This window comes from Cervus canadensis, chromosome X (assembly GCF_019320065.1).
Source record: "Cervus canadensis isolate Bull #8, Minnesota chromosome X, ASM1932006v1, whole genome shotgun sequence".
NCBI lineage: Eukaryota > Metazoa > Chordata > Mammalia > Artiodactyla > Cervidae > Cervus > Cervus canadensis.
Window position 1 is genome coordinate 127,655,813 of NC_057419.1, and position 24,348 is coordinate 127,680,160.

At 37.1% G+C, this 24,348-nt stretch overlaps 1 protein-coding gene across 4 annotated transcripts in view; it reads right to left on the reverse strand.

Moving 5' to 3' along the window:
• The window catches only part of KLHL13 (kelch like family member 13), a 193,526-nt gene that overhangs the window by 99,654 nt on the left and 69,524 nt on the right, over window positions 1-24,348 (reverse strand). For 2 of the 4 annotated variants that reach the window (XM_043458166.1, XM_043458171.1), the window contains exon 2: window positions 12,936-13,009. The exons of 1 other annotated variant lie outside the window; for it this stretch is intronic. In XM_043458166.1, the coding sequence (XP_043314101.1) occupies window positions 12,936-12,985 (50 nt within the window). In that variant the 5' untranslated portion in view covers window positions 12,986-13,009. Of the gene's footprint in view, window positions 1-12,935; window positions 13,012-24,348 lie in introns of those variants that run through there. One more of the 4 variants, XM_043458172.1, reaches the window with a different exon arrangement.

Here is a 24,348-nt window from a genome sequence, read left to right on the forward strand (position 1 = left end):
TATATATTGAGTTGGCCAAAAAGTCTGTTTGGGTTTTTCTGTAACATCTTATGGACCCAAACGGACTTTTTGGCCAACTCAATACATACAAACACATACACTCATAACATATATATAATTTGGAATTGTCCTTCAAGGAAGAACTGTCTTTCCTCCCTCATTTATTTATTTCATTTATTTCTATCTGGGTAAAACTCTGAGGAAGGGGTTGGATTAGTACCCAAGAGCACATAGAGGGGCAATGGTTAATTCATTATTATTAATATCTACTGTACAACTAAAATGTACAAGACATGGTGGTAGGTGATAAAATTAATCAACAAGACAGATAATATCCCTGCCCTCCTACAGCTTCTATTTTAGCAAAAGCGAATAGATAATAAACAAAGAAGGAAAATATCTAATAGTGATAGTGATGAGTCATGAAGAGAATGGAACTAGGTGAGTGTGACACTAAACAAGTGGCCTCTTCAGGGTGGGTGGTCAAAGAAGAGCTTTAAGTGGATATTTCAGTGGAGACCTGAAAAGAAGAAGAACCAGCCACACAAAGACCATGAGGAAGAACGTTCCAGACAAAGGGAACAGCCATTACAAACGCCATTCAAAGAATCTTTCTTCCTCTGAGAATAAACAAATAGAAAAACAATTAGCATGAGGGTAATGAAAATGTATTGAAAAGCAAGGAAAAGGAGATTTGTCATCATAAAGGCACAGAGAAAGAGCAGAACTCTGCAAATGTTTTCATACAGGAGTCAGAAAACAATGCTGAAAGCTTTTGGCACTTTCAAGAGAACAAGAAAACATTCAGGAGAACAAGAATCAATAAAGCAGGAAGAGGAAGCCAAATAAGATAACATGATCAGATGAGGAAAGCAATAAATTATACTGGCCAACTACCAGGAAACTAAACCAGAGTAACAACAAAAATGTATATCAGAGAAAGTAAAGAGAGAGTCTGATACAGTTTAAAATAAATTCATTAAGTAACGGAAAAAAGATAACAAATATTAAAGTGAGGAGAGAAAATATGATAGATATGGCAGACACTAAAACAAGTAATACCCCCAAAGTGGATCCAACCCAAATATTTAGTGTTAAGAAATCATTTGTACCATGAAAGAGTTTATACTTTGCAGCTATTATAGCTACTACAAATTTTTATTGACATGTGAAAATGTTCATGATACAACTAAGGAAAACAGATGTGATATAAAGTATAATAAAACAGTAAGTTCTTCCATTTATTGAGAATTTACCATGTACCAGAAATGTGACTGACTTACTAAATTTTATTTTATTCTTAGAACAATCCAAAACAATGACACTTTTTTATTTTATAGATGAGGAAACACATTCAGAGAAGTTAAGAAACTTTCCAAAGTTCACACAGCTTGTAAGTAGTAGAGTTTGATTTGAACCTGTATTTGGAAGATTTCAAAGCTTCTCCTCTAAGCACATATACCATATCACGTTCAATAATCACAACTTCAGTTACATTTTAAAATACATCAAAAAACTAGAGTGAAAATGTATGAAGGGGGTTTAAGAGAGTTACTTATGGTGATTATTTTCTCTGCATACATGTATATAATTTGCTATTTTAAGTGTTCCATAATAAATATGAATTATTTGTAAAGTCAAAACAAATGAACAACTAGTAGAGAGAGGAATACAGAACTTTTTAGTTGAGGACTCATGAAAAAGATTTAAATGTTAAACAGAAATGTTAAGGTCTTCACATACAGTTTGGAATTGAAATAATGGCTGTAGATGAGATGGCCCAGAAAGAATGTGTAGACTATGCATAGAATCATGAACAGGAATATTCAAGACATAGAGAGAGGAATCAGGGTAGTAATTCCTCTCCCCAGAAACAGAGACACTTCCTATGGCCTAGAAAATTCTCTAGAAAGATCAAACAGGCAAACATTACTAACAATTCCATGCCCTTTGTATAAAGATATGTAACTCTTCGGTGAAAGGAACAAATATGCTGATAAACACGCATATACTGTAATATATTACAACAATAAGAATAGGTAACCCAAGATCTATAGAATTTCTGAGCCAAAATAAAAGTCCATACTATAAAATGTAACTGGCCTCAGAAATTTGTGCATTACCCTCATATTATAATGCTTATAGACAACTTCCAGCCAAAGAGTTAACCTTATTATAATCATTGACTCAATTTAGCAAAGGTAAAGCTAGATTCTCATAAATTTTTAATCTTTAGAAAGCACAGAAAATCATATCTTCATAGAAGTTTAAAAAGTTGAATTGTGAAAAGAGTAATAAAAGGATATCTTCAATGAATGACCATTTTCAAGGTTAATCAAAGACGTGTTGTTTATCAACTACTATGTGCTTAGGTTTAAAGATATAATTCCAGACTTTTAAAACTAAAAGGAAGGTCAGGATCTTCCAATCCTTAAATGTTACAGATGAGACCAGTGCTTGATAAATAGTAAAGGCTCAATATTTTAAACTATCAAACGACCAGATTTAAAGCCCTGTATTCCCTTTACATCATATAGTAAGAAATGATTATAGCTGTTTCTATAGTTTTAAAAACAATTAAGGCTCTATAGAACGCACATACTTTTATATGCTAGCTTTGAGAAGAAAACATAAAATTAACTTTTCTTCAGTGTGTATGCCCAGAAGTGGGATTGCTGGGTCATATGGCAGTTCTATTTCCAGTTTTTTAAGGAATCTCCACACTGTTTTCCATAGTGGCTGTACTAGTTTGCATTCCCACCAACAGTGTAAGAGGGTTCCCTTTTCTCCACAGCCTCTCCAGCATTTATTGCTTGTAGACTTTTGGATAGCAGCCATCCTGACTGGTGTGTAATGGTACCTCATTGTGGTTTTGATTTGTATTTCTCTGATAATGAGTGATGTTGAGCATCTTTTCATGTGTTTGTTAGCCATCTGTATGTCTTCTTTGGAGAAATGTCTGTTTAGTTCTTTGGCCCATTTTTTGATTGGGTCATTTATTTTTCTGGAATTGAGCTGCAGGAGTTGCTTGTATATTTTTGAGATTAATCCTTTGTCTGTTTCTTCATTTGCTATTATTTTCTCCCAATCTGACGGCTGTCTTTTCACCTTACTTATAGTTTCTTTGTAGTGCAAAAGCTTTTAAGTTTCATTAGATCCCATTTGTTTAGTTTTGCTTTTATTTCCAATATCTGGGAGGTGGGTCATCTGAAAGAGACACATGCACCCTAATGTTCATCGCAGCACTGTTTATAATAGCCAGGACATGAAGCAACCTAGATGCCCATCAGCAGATGAATGGATAAGGAAGCTGTGGTACATATACACCATGGAATATTACTCAGCCGTTAAAAAGAATTCATTTGAATCAGTTCTAATGAGATGGATGAAACTGGAGCCCATTATACAGAGTGAAGTAAGCCAGAAAGATAAAGAACATTACAGCATACTAACACATATATATGGAATTTAGAAAGATGGTAACGATAACCCTATATGCAAAACAGAAAAAGAGACACAGAAATACAGAACAGACTTTTGAACTTGTGGGAGAAGGTGAGGGTGGGATGTTTTCAAAAGAACAGCATGTATATACTATCATCACCAGCCCAGATGCATGAGACAAGTGCTCCAGCCTGGTGCACTGGGAAGACCCAGAGGAATCGGGTGGAGAGGGAGATGGGAGGGGGGATCGGGATGGGGAATAAGTGTAAATCTATGGCTGATTCATATCAATGTATGACAAAACCCACTGAAATGTTGTGAAGTAATTAGCCTCCAACTAATAAAAAAATTAAAAAAAAAAATAATAAAGAAAGAAACTAAATTAAAAAAAAATTAACTTTTCTTAATTATGAGTCATATTTTGTTGCAGTAAATTTTCAACATAAAAAAGAAATGATTATACATTAAGCCAGTTTAAAAAGTATGAGCTTATTCCTAGAAATCTGTAATAAATTTCATTAGCCTATTTTACAATTTAATGATTAGTTTAATATCCAATTATTTAACTCTTAGTAAGAGTTGACTGTGGAAAACAAAACTATCCTAAACAATTTAAGCAAATAAAATCATAAGCAACAAATAATTGTTGATACATGCTATAACGTCTGTAAATATTTGATGAATGCCTATTATGCACAAAACTCTGCATTATATACAATGTGATGTAAATAGGTATTAGATGCAGGCAGTCACACTCTGAAAGAGCTCTCTTAATGATGCTGTAAGCAAAGACATGCTCAAATTACTTCAGTGCAGAACCAAATATGAGAAAATTCATTACAGGGAATAAATGGTTCACAGACAAAAGAGAGAGACCCTCCTGATCATCTGCCTGGAAAATCCCATGGACAGAGGAGACTGGCGGGCTACAATCCATAGGAGCACAAAGAGTTGGACACGACTAAGGACTACACTTTCTTTCTTTCTTTTGATCATCTGCTTGGATTGATAGGGAAGGCTGATAGACAGGGCATACAATTTGATGAGGGTCTTGGAGAACAGGTAGGATTTCAATCGCTGGAGACAGGAAAGGGCAGTCAGGACCACATTATCAGATAAGCAATTTCTTTTTTTTTTTTTTTTAATTTTTTTATTAGTTGGAGGCTAATTACTTCACAACATTTCAGTGGGTTTTGTCATACATTGATATGGATCAGCCATAGATTTACACTTATTCCCCATCCCGATCCCCCCTCCCACCTCCCTCTCCACCCGAAATCAAAGAGGACACAAATAGATGGAGAAACATACCGTGTTCATGGATCAGATAAGCAATTTCAAAAGATCATATTGATTGGAATGTGAAGAATCTAGTTGAATACCAAGTATTGTTAAAGTTACCCCAAATAGTTCACAACTTCCTGCCCACTCTTCATCATTTCCTCTGCCACCACCTTTGTACAGACTCTCCTCATTTCTTATTTTCCCTACTAGTAGTCACCTAACTGACAGGGAACCATGTATCATCATTCACTGCCATATCCCTAACACCTTGCACAGTAAGCGGTGCATAATATTTGTTAAAGGGATGAAAGTCCGATTATACAGTGTCTGGCACTCTTTTTTCCTGTGTTGCAAATACCAGACAATATTATATGCTCTGTTTTATTTACCAAAGAATACTTTTTAGAAAATTGGAACACTGTCAGAGCTTTCTACATCATTGCAGAAATCCTTACTATAGCTAGGAACCCCAACAGAACACACCACCATACAACACCAACTGGGTGACTCTTACCAAGTGTGCCCTCCCTGACAGTGCCGTAATGTGTACGGTCAATGTGAGGACAAGGCTCACACTGAGATGATGTTTGCAGTAAAGCAAGTCATATATGGCTGACCTCTCTCTATACCAGTAAATCACTGGAATAAAGCTTTTAACATGGTAAAACATATGATGAATGGTAGACTGCAAGACTAAAAACATCTAAGACTAATAAAAGATTAATGCTATTCTGCACTGCAAACCTCCACCCTTAATTCTTTACCTACCTTGTTTATTCATGTTCTGCATTAACTTTCTCAAATATATATTTGGCTTTTGTCTGACCCCACCCCAATCTCCATCAAAATATAAGTTCAATAAGAACAAAGATTCATCATTTTTACTATAGTCATCATCGAGGCTCCCCTGGTGGCCCAGTGGTTGAGAGTCTGCCTTGCAATGCAGAGTACATGGGTTCAATCCCTGGTCCAGGAAGATCCCACATGCTATGGAGCAACTAAGCCTGTGTGTTGCAACTACTGAGCCCACATGCCCTACAGCTTTTGCTCTACAACAAGAGAAATTACTGCAATGGGAAGCCCAAGCATCATAACTAGAGAGTAGCCACTGCTCGTTTTAACTAGAGAAAGTCCGCACACAGCAACAAAGAGCCAGCACAGCCAAAAATAACTAATGAAAACGTTTAGCGCTTAGTAATTACACAATAAATGTTTGCTGAATTATAAGCAGAAAAAATCATTAGAATTTTTTGACCAGTAATTACTACTACACATGCCAGACATTATATTAAACAATGGGAATACATTTCTTCCATACATTTATTATCTTATTGAAAAGTCACTTTGACATTTTATATTTCCTATTAAGTTTGTATTAAATCTATAAAACAATTTGGGAAGAGCTTGTCTCTTCCCAAAATTTAGTCTTTTAATCAAGGACCATACAGTGTCTCTCCATTAAAAAAAAAAAAAAAAACTTCTTATCTCTCAGTTGAATTTTTAAAGTTTCTTCATATAGGTCTTAGAAGCTTTTATTGGGTTTATTACTAAAGGGCTTTCCTAGTGGCTCAGTCGGTAAAGAGTCTGCCTGCAATGCGGGAAAGCTGGGTTTGATCCATGGGTCAGGAAGATCCCCTGAAGAAGGAAATGGCAACCCATTCCAGTAGTCTTACCTGGAGAATTCCATAGACAGAGGAGCCTGGTGGGCTATAGTCCATGGGGTCACAAAGAGTCGGACACGACTGAGTGACTAACGCTGAACAATTTAATTTTATGGCTTTTGTAAATGGAATGTTTTCCCTTATATATTCGATTTATTTATCTCTCTATTTTTGGCTGTGCTGGGTCTTCATTGCTTTGCCCAGGCTTGCTCTAGTTGCAGTGAGTGGAGGCTACTCTTCCTTGCAGTGTGCGGGCTTCTCATTGCGGTGGCAGCTCTATTGTGGAGCGCGTGCTCTAGGGCACACAGGCTTCAGAAGTTGCAGCACTTAAGCTCAGTACTTGCACCTTCGTGGGCTTTAGCGTGCAGGCTCAGGAGCTGTGGCGCACAGGCTCAATTGCTCCATGGCATGTGGGATCTTCCCGGATAAGGGACTGAATCCGTGTCCCCTGCATGGGCAGTAAGATTCTTATCCACTGCACTACCAGTAAAGTCCCCATTATATATTCTAAATTGCTATGTCTGATACAGATAAAAGGTATTGTTTTGCAATTTTTACCTTATATCCAACTACATTTTAGAACTTATATTAAAATTCTGTGAACAAAGAAGTTGTTTTTAAGTCTTCGCTTTTGTAGGTACATGACCCTATCTTCTAAAACTTGATCATTTTTGTTTCCTCCTTCCAGTGAACTATGCCTCTTTATTGACACTGGCCATAGTTTACAGACACATATTTTAAAATGGTGATAGAGGGCATCTTTGTTATGTTGCTGCTTATCTTACATCTATCATTAAGTGCGATGCTTGTTTGCTGGTTTCAGACAGATAATTATTTTTCTTGTTAAGAGCACAACTTTCTATCACTCACTAACTCTAAATCTTAAAACAGGCAATGAATTTTCTCAAACACCTTCAGCATTTACTCTATCTTTTATTTCTTATGAAATCTACTGACAGACTGCATCATATGAGTAGCTTTCATGGTATTAAAGAATTCACACTCTGGAATAAAACATTCCTAGTCACAAAGGAACTCTCTTGCTTTTTCTATGATCCAGCAGATGTTGGCAATTTGATCTCTGGTTCCTCTGCCTCTCCTAAAACCAGCTTCAACATCTGGAAGTTCACGGTTCATGTACTTCTGAAGCCTGGCTTGGAGAAGTTTGAGCATTACTTTACTAGCGTGTCAGATGAGTGAAACTGTGCGGTAGTTTGAGCATTCTTTGGCATTGCCTCTCTTAGGGATTGGAATGAAAATGGACCTTTTCCAGTCCTGTGGCCACTGCTGAGTTTTCCAAATTTGCTGGCATATTGAGTGCAGCACTTTCACAGCATCATCTTTCAGGATTTGAAATAGCTCAACTGGAATTCCATCACCTCCACTACCTTTGTTCGTAGTGATGCTTTCTAAGGCCCACTTGACTTCACATTCCAGGATGTCAGGCTCTAGGTGAGTGATCACACCATCGTGATCAACTGGGTCGTGAAGATCTTTTTTGTACAGTTCTTCTGTGTATTCTTGTCACCTCTTCTTAATATCTTCTGCTTCTGTTAGGTCCATACCATTTCTGTCCTTTATCAAGCCCATCTTTGCATAAAATGTTCCCTTGCTATCTCTAATTTTCTTGAAGAGATCTCTAGTCTTTCCCATTCTGTTGTTTTCCTCTATTTCTTTGCATTGATCACTGAGGAAGGCTTTTTTATCTCTCCTTGCTATTCTTTGGAACTCTGCATTCAGATGGGAATATCTTTCCTTTTCTCCTTTTCTTTTTGCTTCTCTTCTTTTCACAGCTATTTGTAAGGCCTCCTCAGACAGCCATTTTGCTTTTTTGCATTTCTTTTTCTTGGGGATGGTCTTGATCCCTGTCTCCTGTACAATGTCACGAACCTCCATCCATAGTTCATCAGGCACTCTATCAGATCTACTCCCTTAAATCTATTTCTCACTTCCACTGTATAATCATAAGGGATTTGATTTAGGTCATACCTGAATGGTCTAGTGGTTTTCCCTACTTTCTTCAATTTAAGTCTGAATTTGGCAATAAGGAGTTCATGATCTGAGCCATAGTCAGCTCCCAGTCTTGTTTTTCTGCTGGATCACAGAAAAAGCAAGAGAGTTCCAGGAAAACATCTATTTCTGCTTTATTGACTATGCCAAAGCCTTTGACTGTATGGATCACAACAAACTGTGGAAAATTCTGAAAGAGATGGAAATACCAGACCATCTGACCTGCCTGTTGAGAAACCTGTATGCAGGTCAGGAAGCAACAGTTAGAACTGGACATGGAACAACAGACTGGTTCCAAATAGGAAAAGGAGTACATCAAGGCTGTATATTGTCACCCTGCTTATTTAACTTATATGCAGAGTACATCATGAGAAACGCGGGGCTGGGAGAAGCACAAGCTGGAATCAAGATTGCCGGGAGAAATATCAGTAACCTCAGATATGCAGATGACACCACCCTCATGGCAGAAAGTTAAGAGGAACTAAAAAGCCTCTTGATGAAAGTGAAGGAGGAGAGTAAAAAAGTTGGCTTAAAGCTCAACATTCAGAAAACTAAGATCATGGCATCTGGTCCCATCACTTCATGGCAAATAGATGGGGAAACAGTGGAAACAGTTGCAGACTTTCTGGGCTCCAAAATCACTGCAGATGGTGATTGCAGCCATGAAATTAAAAGACGTTTACTTCTTGGAAGCAAAGTTATGACCAATCTGGATAGCATATTAAAAAGCAGAGACATTACTTTGCCAACAAAGGTCCATCTAGTCAAGGCTACGGTTTTTCCAGTAGTCATGTATAGATGTGAGAGTTGGACAGTGAAGAAAGCTGAGCGCCGAAGAATTGATGCTTTTGAACTGTGGTGTTGGAGAAGACTCTTGAGAGTCCCTTGGACTGCAAGAAGATCCAACCAGTCCATCCTAAAGGAGATCAGTCCTGGGTGTTCATTGGGAGGACTGATGTTGAAGCTGAAACTCCAATACTTTGACCACTTCATGTGAAAAGTTGACTCATTGGAAAAGACCCTGATTCTGGGAGGGATTGGGGGCAGGAGGAGAAGGGGACGACAGAGGATGAGATGGCTGGATGGCATCACCAACTCGATGGACATGGGTTTGGGTAGACTCCAGGAGCTGGTGATGGACAGGGAGGCCTGGTGTGCTGCGATTCATGAGGTCACAAAGAGTCGGACACGACTGAGTGACTGAACTGAACTGAGTCACAAAGGGTTAATACTTCTCATACATTCCTAAATGTGTCTGGTTTCTTTTTTATTTAGAATATGAAACTGGTCTACAATTTGTGTACACAAACATGTCATAAGTTCATTTATTTAAGTTTCTGGTCAAGAATGCACTTACAGTGCAGGGGCTAAAACATCAGGGAGAAAGCCTGAAATTTGGGAGGGTAAAAATTTTTAGAAAGATGCAAAAATTGGAGAAGGCAATGGCAGCCCACTCCAGTACTCTTGCCTGGAAAAATCCCCTTGACGGAGAAGCCTGGTAGGCTTCAGTCCATAGGGTCAGAAAGAATTGGACATGACTGAGCGACTTCACTCTCTTTAAAAAAAAAAAAAAAAAAGAAAGATGCAAAAATTACTGAGCATAAAGAAAAAGTGACAAATTGAACTTCATAAAAATGAAACAAAAATAAAACTGCTCAGCAAAAGACACAAACAAGAAATGGGATGGAAGCTACAGATTGGAAGAAAATATTCATAATACATCTATCTAAATATCAAGAAAAAACTTAAAAACTCTTAAAACTCAAAGAGAAAAAAATCAATTTTTAAATGGGCAAAAGATTTGGATACTTCTAAAAGATAGACAAATAGCTAACAAACATACAAAAACAAACTCACATCATTCCACATGAGGAAAATGCAAAGTGAACACCACAGTGGGAAACAACTATACACCCAAGAGAATAACTAAAACTAAACACCAAGAGTTTGTAAAGATTCTCACTTTTTATTGGTCTGAGAAGAAACTGGTATAACTTCTTTAAAGGTGTTTGGCAGTTTCTAATAATGTCAAATAAATTAAATAAATATATATACACATATGACCCACCAATTCTATTTCTAGGTATATAGCCAAAGGAAATGAGTATATACGGCCACAAAAAGATTTGCTAAAAATGTTAACAACAGCTTAATTCATAATAGCCAAATAATGAGTATAACTTAAATGACTCTCAACAAGAAATGGATAAATTGTGGTATATTTAAACAAGGGACTACTACAGAGCAATAAAAAGAAGGAATCATTGATACCTGCAATAATGATGGATTTCAAAAACATTATTTTGAACAACAGAAGCCATACACAAAATAATACACAGTGTTAGACTACATTTTCATGAAGTTCAAGAACAAGTAACATGAACCCAAGATACACAAGTCTGTAGGAGGGGAGGAGACACGAACTGGAGAGGGGAACAAGGGAGTTCTCTGAAACGATGGAACTGTTTTATATCTTGACCTCGGTTGTGGTTACCTGGATGCTTACATGTATAAAAATAAATACAGATGTATATTTAAATGTATACAATATATTTAATATATTTAAATGTTTATATATAATATATTTAAATGTATTTAATATATTTATATGTTTGTGCAATGTATTTATGTGTTTGTGTATTTTACGATATGTAGTTATATCTCGATAATAATAATGGAAACAAATTCAATTGTGCTATAACTACCTCAGTTATCCACTTGAGCTTAGGAAATACTGCCCTCCTACTAGTTCCTCTTCCAAATGTGTGATACAGACCCCCGGCTTAAGCAGCACATGAACTCTGCAGTCTCAATTCCCCACTAGAAATCTACCCCTGCAATCTACTCTTCTCTTCTATGTGGCCATGCAATATTCCTGCAATGACTTCCTTGTGTCCAGTATCTCTGAATAAGTCTACCTTACAGCCCCTTGCCCACATTCCAACAAGCATGTACTCTTCATATGATTTTCCTCTGGTGGGAATACTATGCAAAATTCCTAACATGGTATCTTTCAAATAACAATGACTTTATATATGTCTCCTTCATACGTCAACCTTTCCCCTCCTTCCATAGTCTTTTAATGAGTGAGTGAGTGAAGTCGCTCAGTCGTGTCCGTGACCCCATGGACTGTAGACTACCAGGCTTCTCTGTCCATGGGATTCTCCAGGCAAGAATACTGGAGTGGGTTGCCATTTCCTTCTCCAGGAGAACTTCCCAACCCAGGGATCAAACCCAGGTCTCCTGCATTGCAGGCAGACGCTTTACCCTCTGAGCCACCAGGGAAGCTATTTTTAAAGTACCTCGGAACTGAGTAACAAAAATATTGTATTTTTGAAATAGTTAAAATCCTACATTTGTATTTCAATACAAGCACTGTTATACTTCGAATTATTTGCCAAGCTCCTGCTCTCCACACACACACACGCGCGCACACACACACGCACACAGTAGACATTTATTTAATCCTCAAAATTACTTTGAGATATAGGTATTATTATTACACTCAATTCATAGATGAGGAAGTTAAGGTACAGAGCAACTAAAAAACTTAACCAAGGCTACACGAGTAACTGTCAGAACCATGATATAGACAACTTCAGCATATTACTTCAAATATTTCACCAGAGCTGTACAATTAAAATACTGAGAATAAGAGATACTCTTTCACACCGACAAAGTAAAGGCCATATTTCTTTCTTTCTTTCTTTTTTTGCCATATTTCTTTAAACCACAAGTTTAAAATCCTAAATTGACAGAAGCAGCTCTGAATTTCTCATAAATCCCTGAAAAAGTTTTAACTGGAATTTCAAATAACAGCAATGTACACACAATCACAGGCAATACTATTTTTAAAAAATACTTTGCTGAGACATCTATTTGTAAGCAATGGATACCAGTGTTTTATTCACTTATATACTTTAAAACAAAAAATTCATATCAACAGCTCCACTGACTGAATTCCATTCTCCAGGCCATAATACTGGAGTGGGTTGCCACGCCCTCCTCCAGGGGATCTTCCCAACCCAGGGATCGAACCCAGGTCTCCCACATTGCAGGAGGATTCTTTACCATCTGAGTCACCAGGGAAGGCCAGGAATACTGGAGTGGGTAGCCTATCCCTTCCCCAGTGAACCTTCCCAACTCGGGAATAGAACCAGGGTCTCCTGCATTGCAGGAGAATTCTTTACCAGCTGAGCTACCAGGGAAGCCCTATTTATTCATCGATATGCTTTAAAACCAAAAATTCACATCAATAGCTCCACTGACTGAATTCCAGGTGTTCACAATGTCCACCAATTTTGATTTCTAGTTATATTTTCTATTTTTTCATTAGCTCAGAATACAGTCATTAACATTCTCTTCATTCCGTTTCTTTGTCACTCAGGCATTCTTCTATTTACTCATATAGCAAATATTTTAATTTTATAACAGGTATTCAACAAATATTTACTGAGTACCGACTTATGTTAGGTAAATAAATAAATGGAAGAGACATTATATAACTTATAAGGTAAACTGCTTCCATAAATATACCGGTTACGGAGTATTGCAGCAATTGATTCCCCTCTATGCAGATGATCCATCACCTCTAAAAGTTGGATAATGACCTGTGCAGGAGGAAAAGAAGTCAATATTTACTATGAAAATCAATACTCGAATTTTCACATTATGCTACCTTTGTAATATTTTACATACTTTGTGATAGGCAAAATGTATATCTATGTACCTAGTGTCCATATTACAGCTTATGAAAATTAAGAAACTGAATCTGCAATAGTCAAAATACCTACAAAATTCAGTACGGAATCATTAAAAGAGTACTGGGTAATTTCATTTGAAATCATTAGCCAACAATTAACTATAGAAAAACCGCCATGTAAATAGGAAGTTGGATTAAATGAGAGTCAGAAGACCTGGGGGAGTCTGTGTGACGCTGGGTGAGACACAGAATCTAGAAGCAAAGAGCTGAGGCAAACATTTGACAAGCAGATTCAGAGACGGCGTTGAATCCCAAGTTACCAGGGGGCCTTGAGGCCTGTGGGGACCACGTGGAGGGCCCATAATTTTCCAAGTGATTGCTTAAATAAGGATAGAGAGATGCTTTTAAAGACTTTTAAATCTTAAAGATATAAAATAGGTAATGGAGGTAGGAATGTTGCTTTTATGGGAAAGAGCAGGTGGGGCGGTAGTAACTATATGTTTTTAGTAGTGTGGATGCTTTGCATTGGCGATAAAGAATGCATTTAATGCATTCGATTAATTTCAAATATATTCGGAAGCAAAAGTGTATATTTTACATAAATGTTTCTTGTTAATAAAATCAATTTATTGCATTGGGAAGATAAAAATGTACAGTACCCAATTTAGTTTGTTCATATAATTATGCTTGTTACAAAACTACGTGAAAACCTAAAATAATGAAGCTAGAGGGGAAAATTGTTCCCTGCCTTCTTCCTGTCCCTTAATTTAGGGACAAAAGCAAAAACAGCGGAAGAGAAAAAAGTATAGTTGACCCCTGAACAACACAGGTTTGAAATATGCAGGTCCACTTACATGTGGACTTTTTTCAATAAATATAGTACACACATTTTTATTGTATAGATCTTTAAATAAACTAAGTGTGGGGAAATGTTTGTGTTTGATTACAGATCACAACATGGAATCAAAAGAACTAGGGTTTGAGTCCTGATTCTACCCAAACTGTTTCAACTTCCCATCATGGGTGCACAATTTATCAATTCTTTTGTCTTTTTGAGACAGAGATAGCAATACGAGAATTTTCAACTGCTTGGGGGCTGGTGCTCCTAACTGCTGTGTTGTATAAGGGTCAACTATACTCTGTTTCTTGGGTCTTCAAAACTAAAAAAGAAACAAATCAAATGAAAACACAGCATTTACACTTATTTGCACAATCACATGTTTTCTGCTTATAATCCTGTTATTACAAGTAAAGAAACTGAGTAGCCTAAACAAAATAAAATATTTTAAGCATCTCAAAATCAACTGACTTTTGACTTACCTTTTCTGAAAATGTTTAACCAGTTAGTTTTGAGACATTGAGAAATTTTTCATTTTGCTTATTAGGCTACTTGATTCTTTACAGGATGTGCCAAGAGAAAACCTATTATATCTAGATCACCATTAGGAATCTGGGAATGTGAAAATAACTCATGAAACATCTTACCAATTACATCTAGAGTAGAACACAGAGGTCCCCAAATGAGGTATGCGAACTTTCATGTAATCCCATTGTTTTTTTTTTTTTTAGCTTTCTGCTTGAGATTTATTTTTTTATTTTTTATTTATTTTTATTTTATTTTTTTCCATTTATTTTTATTAGTTGGAGGCTAATTACTTTACAATATTGTAGTGGTTTTTGCCATACATTGACATGAATCAGCCATGGATTTACATGTATTCCCCATCCCGATCCCCCCTCCCACCTCCTTCTCCATCCTATCCCTCTGGGTCTTCCTAGTGCACCAGCCCCGAGCCCTTGTCTTATGCATCCAACCTGGGCTGGTGATCTGTTTCACCCTTGATAATATACATGTTTCGATGCTGTTCTCTCAAAACATCCCACCCTCGCCTTCTCCCACAGAGTCCAAAAGTTTGTTTTAAGCAATCCACTTGCTGCACCTGGATCTCTGAGATTGGGGCTCTCCCGTCAAATTCTCCAGATAATAACCCTCTGGTCTCCAGAGGAGCAGAGAGGGGGTACAGGGGACTTTAGCCACTTATTTTAAAGACTTTCAAGGAACAGCCTGTGTTTTCAATCTCATGACTCATTCCTGCCTTCTGCAGACCAGGCGCCTCCAAGTCTTGAAATACTAGGAATTCTATGGGAAGAATGAGTTGGTTTCTCTCAAAAGTTCATGTAGGGGAAGATATTGGAGTTGTAACTTTCTTTGCTAAAAGTAAAAAAAAAATAAAATAAAATAGTTCCAACTTCACATCTGTCAATGTTTCCAATCCTGTTCTCTTTGTCCTTTTGAATTTTTCCATCTCTTTACTCTCATTTTAATGGAGTTAGGAAGAAAGAGGAAGTAAGTGCATGTGAACAACTTATGCAGGATATAAACGAAACCAAGTGTTTTTAACCATGGTCAAATATATGTAGTAGAAAATTAACACTGCCTGTAATGTGGGGCTGGATCAGAGACAGAGGGACCAGAAATATGGAGACTGATAAGAAACTACTTCCAAAATCAAGGCATGAAATGAAAGCACAGACAAGGACTATGAGAATAGGCAGGAAGAACTAGGACCTGTGACAGATTACTGACAGATTTTAAAGGGATAAAGAGACATATCAAAGACAAAATCTAAGTAACAGGAAGAAATGGTGAAGACATCAAGTGAGGTAGGGTATAGAAAGAAAGAAAAACATAAAAAACAAGGTCAACAATGGTTTGTATAGACATACTGAAATAACCCAGAGCACATCATATAGTATCTAACAGAGAATTGGAAATATAGTTCTAGATTTAGGTTGGAAGTAGAAATGAAAACACAGGAATATTTAGCCAGTTAAGTAACAGCTCAAGGGATGAGACAGGGAAATATCACTCAAGCTAAGAGAAAAGTGCAAATCCAACGAACACTTTTATGCAAGAAACAGAGGAAGACAAGCTAGCAAAGAAATGAGACAATAGGTAGGAGGGAAACTAAGAGAAATGTGAAAAGAAGGATAGTTTAGAAGAAGAGTGGTCGGAGAGTATTCAACTGTTTTACTTTCTGCCCAAAGTAATATACAGCTAAATGATTTGACAGCTATAAAGTCCATGATGATCTCTTTTCAAGAGTAGTTCCATATGAGTGTCACACTGCAGTGGTTTGAAAAATAAAACAGAAATAAATCCATTTTTAATAACTTGGGAGTAATTAAAATACACCAGGGAATTACTCTACAGTGAAGGTGGTCTTCAAACAAGTAAGAGAAATAGAGATGATTAAATGATTGGGGGACAATCAGGTAGTCAGTTAGAAAAATGAATAGGATGTACACCTCTTCATTTCATACACTGAATAAATTCCAGAAGGATCAAAGATTTAACAGTAAAAAAAGGAAGCTTTGAAGCAGGACCAAAGAAAACTCAAGTGAAATTATTTATGATTCAGTGGAGAAGGTAAGCAGCACCTAGAGGCCAGGAACCATAAAGGAAAAAAACTATTAAAGCTGATTATAGCAAAAAATTAGAACTCTGTACTTCAAAAATGCCGCAAAGTCAAATGGCATCTGATAAAGTAGGAAAAAAATTCACAATACATAACAGTTAATGATTTTAACTTATACACTTAATCAGTAAAACCAGTAAAACACTATAGAAAAAGTGAGCAAATAATATAAACAGAAGGTGCACAGAAAATATGAATCATTAATAAGCAAACAACTGTAATTTAAAATGAGGCACTGTTCCCACCATAGAATTTACACAAACATGCACACACAAATGAAGTCTGTTTATATTTTTTATTAGTGAGAAGGGATATGGGTTTTGAAGGTGGCAGGGAGAGATGGTCACTTTTCATCCTAAACTTTTGTATTCAATTTATTTCCAAACAAAGCTAGCAAGAATGCAGCAAAAGGCATGAGAGGGAGTAGCCATGAGGGAGGAGGAAAACCAAAGAGGTGTAGTAATTTAGAAGGTAAACAAAAGTGTTATATGAAATAATTTAGAAGGTAACCAAATGTGTCCAATGTTGCTGATAGGTTAAGTGATAAATGGAGAATAACAACTTGGTGTGGTAACTGGGAGGTCACTGGTCACCTGGATAAGAACTGTTTACATGGAATGGTGGCAAAAAGGCTCATTATTGTGAGTTTGAGAGAGCATGAAGACAGGAAATAAGCACACACAACACTTAGCAAGAGATATAAATAGGTAGTAGCCTGGAAAATCCCATGGACAGAGGAGCCTGGCAGGCTACAGTTCACAGGATCGCAAAGATTCAGACGCAACTGAGCGACCAAGCACAACAACAACAGATGGAATGAGATATAGGATGGAAGTAGATAATGTTTTGTTTTACTTTGTTTTAGTAACAGAGATACTAGAGCAGGTATATCTGAAAAGCATTACGTTAAAAAAAAACTCCCACAAGAAAACATAGGCAGAACACTCTTTGACATAAACCGATGTTTTTGGATCTGTCTCTTAGAGTAATGGAAATAAAAACAAAAATAAACAAATGGTACCTAATTAAACTCAAAAGCTTTTGTACAGTAAAGGAAACCATAAACAAAACAAAAAGACAATCTACAGAATGGAAGAAAATATTTGCAAATGATGTGACTAACAAGGGATTAATCTCCGAAATATACAAATAGCTTGTACAGCTCGATATTAAAAAAAAAATGAACAATTCAATTACAAAAATGGGCAAAAGATGAAAAGCCATTTTCACACCATGTAAGGAAAGCCCTGCTTATGAACTAAGCCAATGTTATATAAAAGAAATTTTAAGAGTTTCTATAATCATAGGTCTTCAACTAAAATTTTGATTAAGTACAGTGAGACAAGAAAGCTGACAGAAGATGTAAACAGACATTTCTCTAAAGAAGATATACGGATGGCCAAAGGCACACAAAAAGATGCTCAACACTGCTACTTAGAGGAATGCAAATCAAAACTACAATGAAGTATCACCTCACACTGGTCAGAATGGCCATCATCAAAGTCTATAAATAATAAACGCTGGAGAGGGTATGGAGAAAAGGGAACCCTTGTAAACTGTTGGTGGGACTATAAACTGGTGTAGCCTCTATGGAGAGCAATGGGGAGGTTCCTTTAAAAACTAAAAATAGAGCCACCATATGATCCTGGAATCCCACTCCATATATCTGCAAAAAGCTGTACTTTGAAAAGATACACATTGCACCCCAATGTTTACTGCAGCACTGTTTACAACAGCCAAGACATGGAAGCAATTTAAACATTCACTGACAGATGAATAGATAAAGAAGATGTGGTACATATACACAATGGAATACTACTCAGTCATAAAAAAGAATGAAATAATGCCATTTGGAGCAACATGAATGGACCTAGAGATAGCATACTAAGTGAAGTAAGCCAGGGAAAGAAAAACAAACATTATGATATTGCTTACATGTAGAACCTAAAAAAAATTATACGAATGAACTTATTAACAAAACAGAAATAGGCCCACTGATACAGAAAACAAACTATGATTACCAAAGGGGAAAGGGGGGAGGAGGGATATATTAGGAATTCTAGATTAACATATAGACACTACTATAAATAAAATATAAGGTCCTACTGTATAACACAGGAAACTATACTTGGTATTTTATAATAAGGGGTAAGAATCTGAAAAAGAGTATGTGTGTGTTTGTGTGTGTATAACTGAATCATTGTGCTGTACACTTGAAACTAACACAACATTGTGAATCAACTATACTTCAATTAAAAATTAAGTAAAAATGCAAACTAAAAGAAGTACAATACTATGAAATAAGTTTCAAAAGCACATAAGATAATACCAGATGACATATAGACACACACATATACATACATAGAAAAAGCATAAAAATATTCATAGGAATGATAAGAAAATTTGGCACAGTCATTACCTCAAGAGAAGAAGGGTAAGGAATGCAATTGGGGAGGGATACACTGGGAGTTCTGCCTGTATCTAACATCTTGCTAAGCATCTGAAACAAAAATGGCAAAACATTAAGATACTGCACAGTTGCTTCCCTTGTGGCTCACCTGGTAAAGAATCTGCCTGCAATGCAGGAGACCAGGGTTCGATCTCTGGGATGGGAAGGTCCCCTAGAGAAGAGAAAGGCTACCCACTCCAGTATTCTGGCCTGGAGAACTCCATGGACTGTATAATCCATGGGGTTGCAAAGAGTAAGACAGACTGAGCAACTTTCACTATGTGAGCATTTGTTATACTGGCCTCTGTACTTTTCCCTGCAGGGCTTCCTTGGGTTGTAAAGAATCCACCTGCTAATGCAGGAGATGTGGGTGCAATCCCTGGGTTAGGAAGATCCTTTGGAGAAGGAAATGGCAACTCACTCCATTCTTGTCTGGGAAATCCCATGGACAAGAGGAGCCTAGTGGACTACAGTCCGGTTGCAGAGTCAGAAACGACTTAGCAACTAAATAACAACTTTTCCCTATGCTTGAAAAGTTTTAATAAAAAGAAACAAAAAAAGTATCATATATTATCTCTGCCCTAAAGTAGGGACTGTGTAGACAAGCAGACAAGACATGACATATAAAGGCCAACATTTAAGGGGGGAAAAAAAAAAGGACAGGACAAATATATACCCAGACACATACTGTAATTAAAAAGACACAATTCTCCATGGCCATAAATACTCTGATAAATAAAAGGGAGACTAGTTGTTACTCAGAGCACACACCTGACAAAAACCTAATTGTGGTTTTGTCTTTAAAATATTCTACTTGGATCACAAGAAATAAAACTGACAAGACTGTTTCTGATAGTTGGGATATCTTGCATAAGCTCAACTAATTTTACTCTCAAGCATTTATTTTAAGTAATTCACAAATCTAATAATTCTTAATCGCCTGTCATATACTTAGATAATATTTCAAATAGAGACTCTAGTTTATGACTTAGTATTTAATTAAACCCCACAGTCTCACTTTCCTACCCTAAGAACCAACAGCTTTAAAAATAATGAGATTTGAGATATGCCTAGCCAATTTCACACCATGTAAGGAAAGCCCTGCTTATGAACTAAGCTGATGTTATATAAAAGAAATTTTAAGAGTTTCTATAATCATATGTCTTCAACTAAAATTTTGATAAGTGCAGTGAGAAAAGAAAGCTGACAGAAAAGATCAGTGAAAAGTGCTAAACATTACAAAATCAAAACATGGCAACCTGTAGAAAAGTTGTACATAATTGCTCTTCTCTCTAAATCAAGTTATATGTAGCAGTGTCATGAAAAATTCAAAATCATTTTGAAATCCCAAACTTTGGAATTTAAGGAACAGAAATAGTTTGTTACTTAAAGGTTAATTTTTAACATGTCACAGACTATTGAATCCTCCAGCTTTCACACATGACAGACACCACACTCCCCTCCCACCCATGGCACTAAGAGGTCCTACCCTAAAACAAAAGAGCAAGAGATTTGAGCTGGGTGATGATTTTTCCCTAGAGAAATTCTGAAACCAACTAGAACCATGTAGAATGTTCCCACATAAGCACCCCTAACAAAATGTGCAAAGGATATCAACAAAGGATAACAGTTGCACTGTACGAACGTCTGCAGTGACAGCTGATTTCAGAATATACCTTTTATGTAAGAGATCAGCCTGCCTGGCTTTCTCCAACCAAATACACTGGATCCCCACGTTCCATAACCCATAGGTTTCTTCCTTCCCCTGGCTCTACGCCAAGGTGACTGACACACTCAATAATTTCACTTTTCTTGCTGCAGTCATGGGGGCAACCTGCCCCACGTGGTCACTACCATCTTGCTCTTTATTGATATACCTACACCATGCAGTTACACTGCTTTCTGCAATAATACCACTCCTTCCTTCTTCAGTGTGATCCAATGGAAGTCCCTTTTCATGTTGACACTTATAAAAGGCTTTATGGGTGCCTTTGGGATATATTATTGGTTAATGGAATCATTTGTCTTTTACCAATGTTGAAGGAAGTTATTGTCCTTGTATTAATGCAATTCTATTTGATTTTCTAATAGTTACTGTTTTCATATAATAAGGGCTAAAATTCATCCTAATATACTTAATTTCTCTGACCCAATCAACCTCGGTCTGAGGTTAAGTACACCCCCCCACCCATTCACCTGGTTAAGAAAGTTCATTTCCCATCATTCCCCTCTCCAGTGTTTCTCTGGAAAGTTACTAATTAGTCTCAAGCTCTTCAAAGTCCATTCTATATAATCCATTCTATGTAACAGACTGTGAACTGTTACATACACATCTTGCAAGAAAATAGAGGTGAGAAGTGAAAATATGGTTAAGAAAAAAACTATCAATTACATCAGTGGTCCTCAAACTTGACTACAGTATTAGAGTTCTCTGGAGAGCAAGATGAACACAGACCGCTGGGCTCTACCTCCGAGTTTCTCAGTTAGTTGATGAGGGATGGATCCAGAGAATTTGCTTTTCTAAGAGGTTCAAAAAGAATGCTGCTGCTGCTAGACCATGGATGACACTTTTAAGATCTAAGATTTACAGATAACATGAAAGTTTTTATGAAAAGTCCAGAAGAATTTTTTAGTTCACTGATTCCTAAAATGTCGACATTCACTCTTGCCATCTCCTGTTTGACCACTTCCAATTTGCCTTCCATTCATGGACCTTACATTCCAGGTTCCTATACAATATTGCTCTTTACAGCATCGGACCTTGCTTCCATCACCAGTCACATCCACAACTGGGTGTTGTTTGTGCTTTGGCTCTGTCTCTTCATTCTTTCTGGAGTTATTTCTCCACTGATCTCCAGTAGCATATTGGGTACCTACCGACCTGGGGAGTTCATCTTTCAGTGTCCTATCTTTTTGCCTTTTCCTATCTTTTTGCCTTTTCATACTGTTCATGGGGTTCTCAAGGCAAGAATACTGAAGTGGTTTGTCATTCCCTTCTCCAGTGGACCACATTTTGTCAATGCCAAAGAATGCTCAAACTACCACACAACTGCACTCATCTCACACACTAGTAGAGTAATGCTCAAAATTCTCCAAGCAAGGCTTCAACAATACGTGAACTGTGAACTTCCAGATGTTCAAGCTGGTTTTAGAAAAGGCAGAGAAACCAGAGATCAAATTGCTAACATCCATCCACTGGATCATTGAAAAAGAAGACAGTTCCAGAAAAACATTTATTTCTGCTTTATGGACTATGCCAAAGCCTTTGACTGTGTGGATCACAATAAACTGTGGAAAACTCTGAAAGAGATGGGAATACCAGACCATCTGACTTGTCTCCTGAGAAACCTGTATGCAGGTCAAGAAGCAACAGTTAGAACTGTACATAGAACAACAGACTGGTTCCAAATTGGGAAAGGAGTACATCAAGGCTGTATATTGTCACCCTGCTTATTTAACTTATATGCAGAGTACATCATGAGAAACACTGGGCTGGAGGAAGCACAAGCTGGAATCAAGATTGTCAGGAGAAATATCAATAACCTCAGATATGCAGATGACACCACCCTTACAGCAGAAAGCAAAGAAGAACTAAAGAGCCTTTTGATGAAAGTGAAAGAGGAGAGTGAAAAAGTTGGCTTAAAGCTCAACATTTAGAAAACTAAGATCATGGCATCCAGTCCCATCACTTCATGGCAAAAAGATGGGTAAACAGTGGAAACAGTTGCAGACTTTATTTTTGAGGGCTCCAAAATCACTGCAGATGGTGATTGCAGCCATGAAATTAAAAGACGCTTATTCCTTGGAAGGAAAGTTATGAACAACCTAGACAGCATTTTAAAAAGCAGACATTACTTTGCCAACAAAGGTCCATCTAGTCAAGGCCATGATTTTTCCAGTAGTCGTGTATGGATGTGAGAGTTGGACTATAAAGACAGCTGAGCACTGAAGAATTGATGCTTTTGAGCTGTGGTGTTGGAGAAGACTCTTGAAGAGTCCCTTGGACTGCAAGGAGATCCAACCAGTCCATCCTAAAGGAGATCAGTCCTGGGTGTTCATTGGAGGGACTGATGTTGAAGCTGAAACTCCAATACTTTGGCCACCTGATGTGAAGAGCTGACTCATTTGAAAAGACCCTGATGCTGGGAAAGATTGAGGGCAGGAGGAGAAGGGGACGACAGAGGATGAAGACAATTGGATGGCATCACCGACTCAAAGGTCATGAGTTTGAATAAACTCTGGGAGTTGGTGATGGACAGAGAGGCCTGGAGTGTTGCAGTCCATGGGGTCGCAAAGAGTCAGACATGATTGAGCAACTGAACTGAACTGAATGGAAGAATTAACTGGAAAACTAACACAGTAAATTGACCACTACAAGAATATCAGTTCCACAAAGACATAGATTTGTAAGATAACTAAGAATAAGCCTAAAAAGAAATGTGAAAGACTTGTAAAAATAAAATTTCACAAAATAATTTTTAAGAAAGTGAGTCACTTAGTCATGTCCAACTCTTTGTGACCCTATGGACTGTAGCCCGCCAAGCTCCTCTGTCCATGGGCCTCTCCAGGCAAGAATACTGAAGTGGCTGCCATGCCCTCCTCCAGGGCATCTTCCCAACCTAGGGATCAAACCCAGGTATTCCGCATTGCAGGCAAATTCTTTACCATCTGAGCCCCCAGGGAAGGACCTGAATAAATGAATACATGGACACAGATACCCCCCACACAAAGAATATTGAAAAATAGACATTTTACCCAAAATTCATATAGAAATGCAATGCAATCTAAATCAAATTAGCAAAGGGTCAGATTTTTCTTGTGGAGGAGGATGGATATTTTACATGTTGAAACTATAGTTCAATGGGAGATGTAACACATAAAAATTGCCCAAATATTTTTTTAAATAAGGGGGGAAGCAACTTCCACTTGATGTACTATTAAGGTACAGTAACTATTAAAACAGCGTGGTACTAGCATGGGAACAGACAGAAGGAGCAACAGAACAGAATCTAAAAATAGATCAAAATAAATATGGTTATTAGCTATGGTGAATGTGGTAGTCACAATTAGCAAAAAAAAGATGAAATTCTCATAAATATTTGTGAGGAAACTGGATACACTAGTGGGAAAAAATAGAAGTTTTATCTATACCATATATATACACCTCAGAGGAATTAAATCTCTAAATATGAAAAAAATACATAAAAGTAGTAGAATAATATAAAGGAGATTTTTTTCCTGTTTAATGTTCACATTTTCAAATTACAAAAAATGCAGTTTATTTTCTTCTTTAATTGCAGTTAACATACATTATATTAG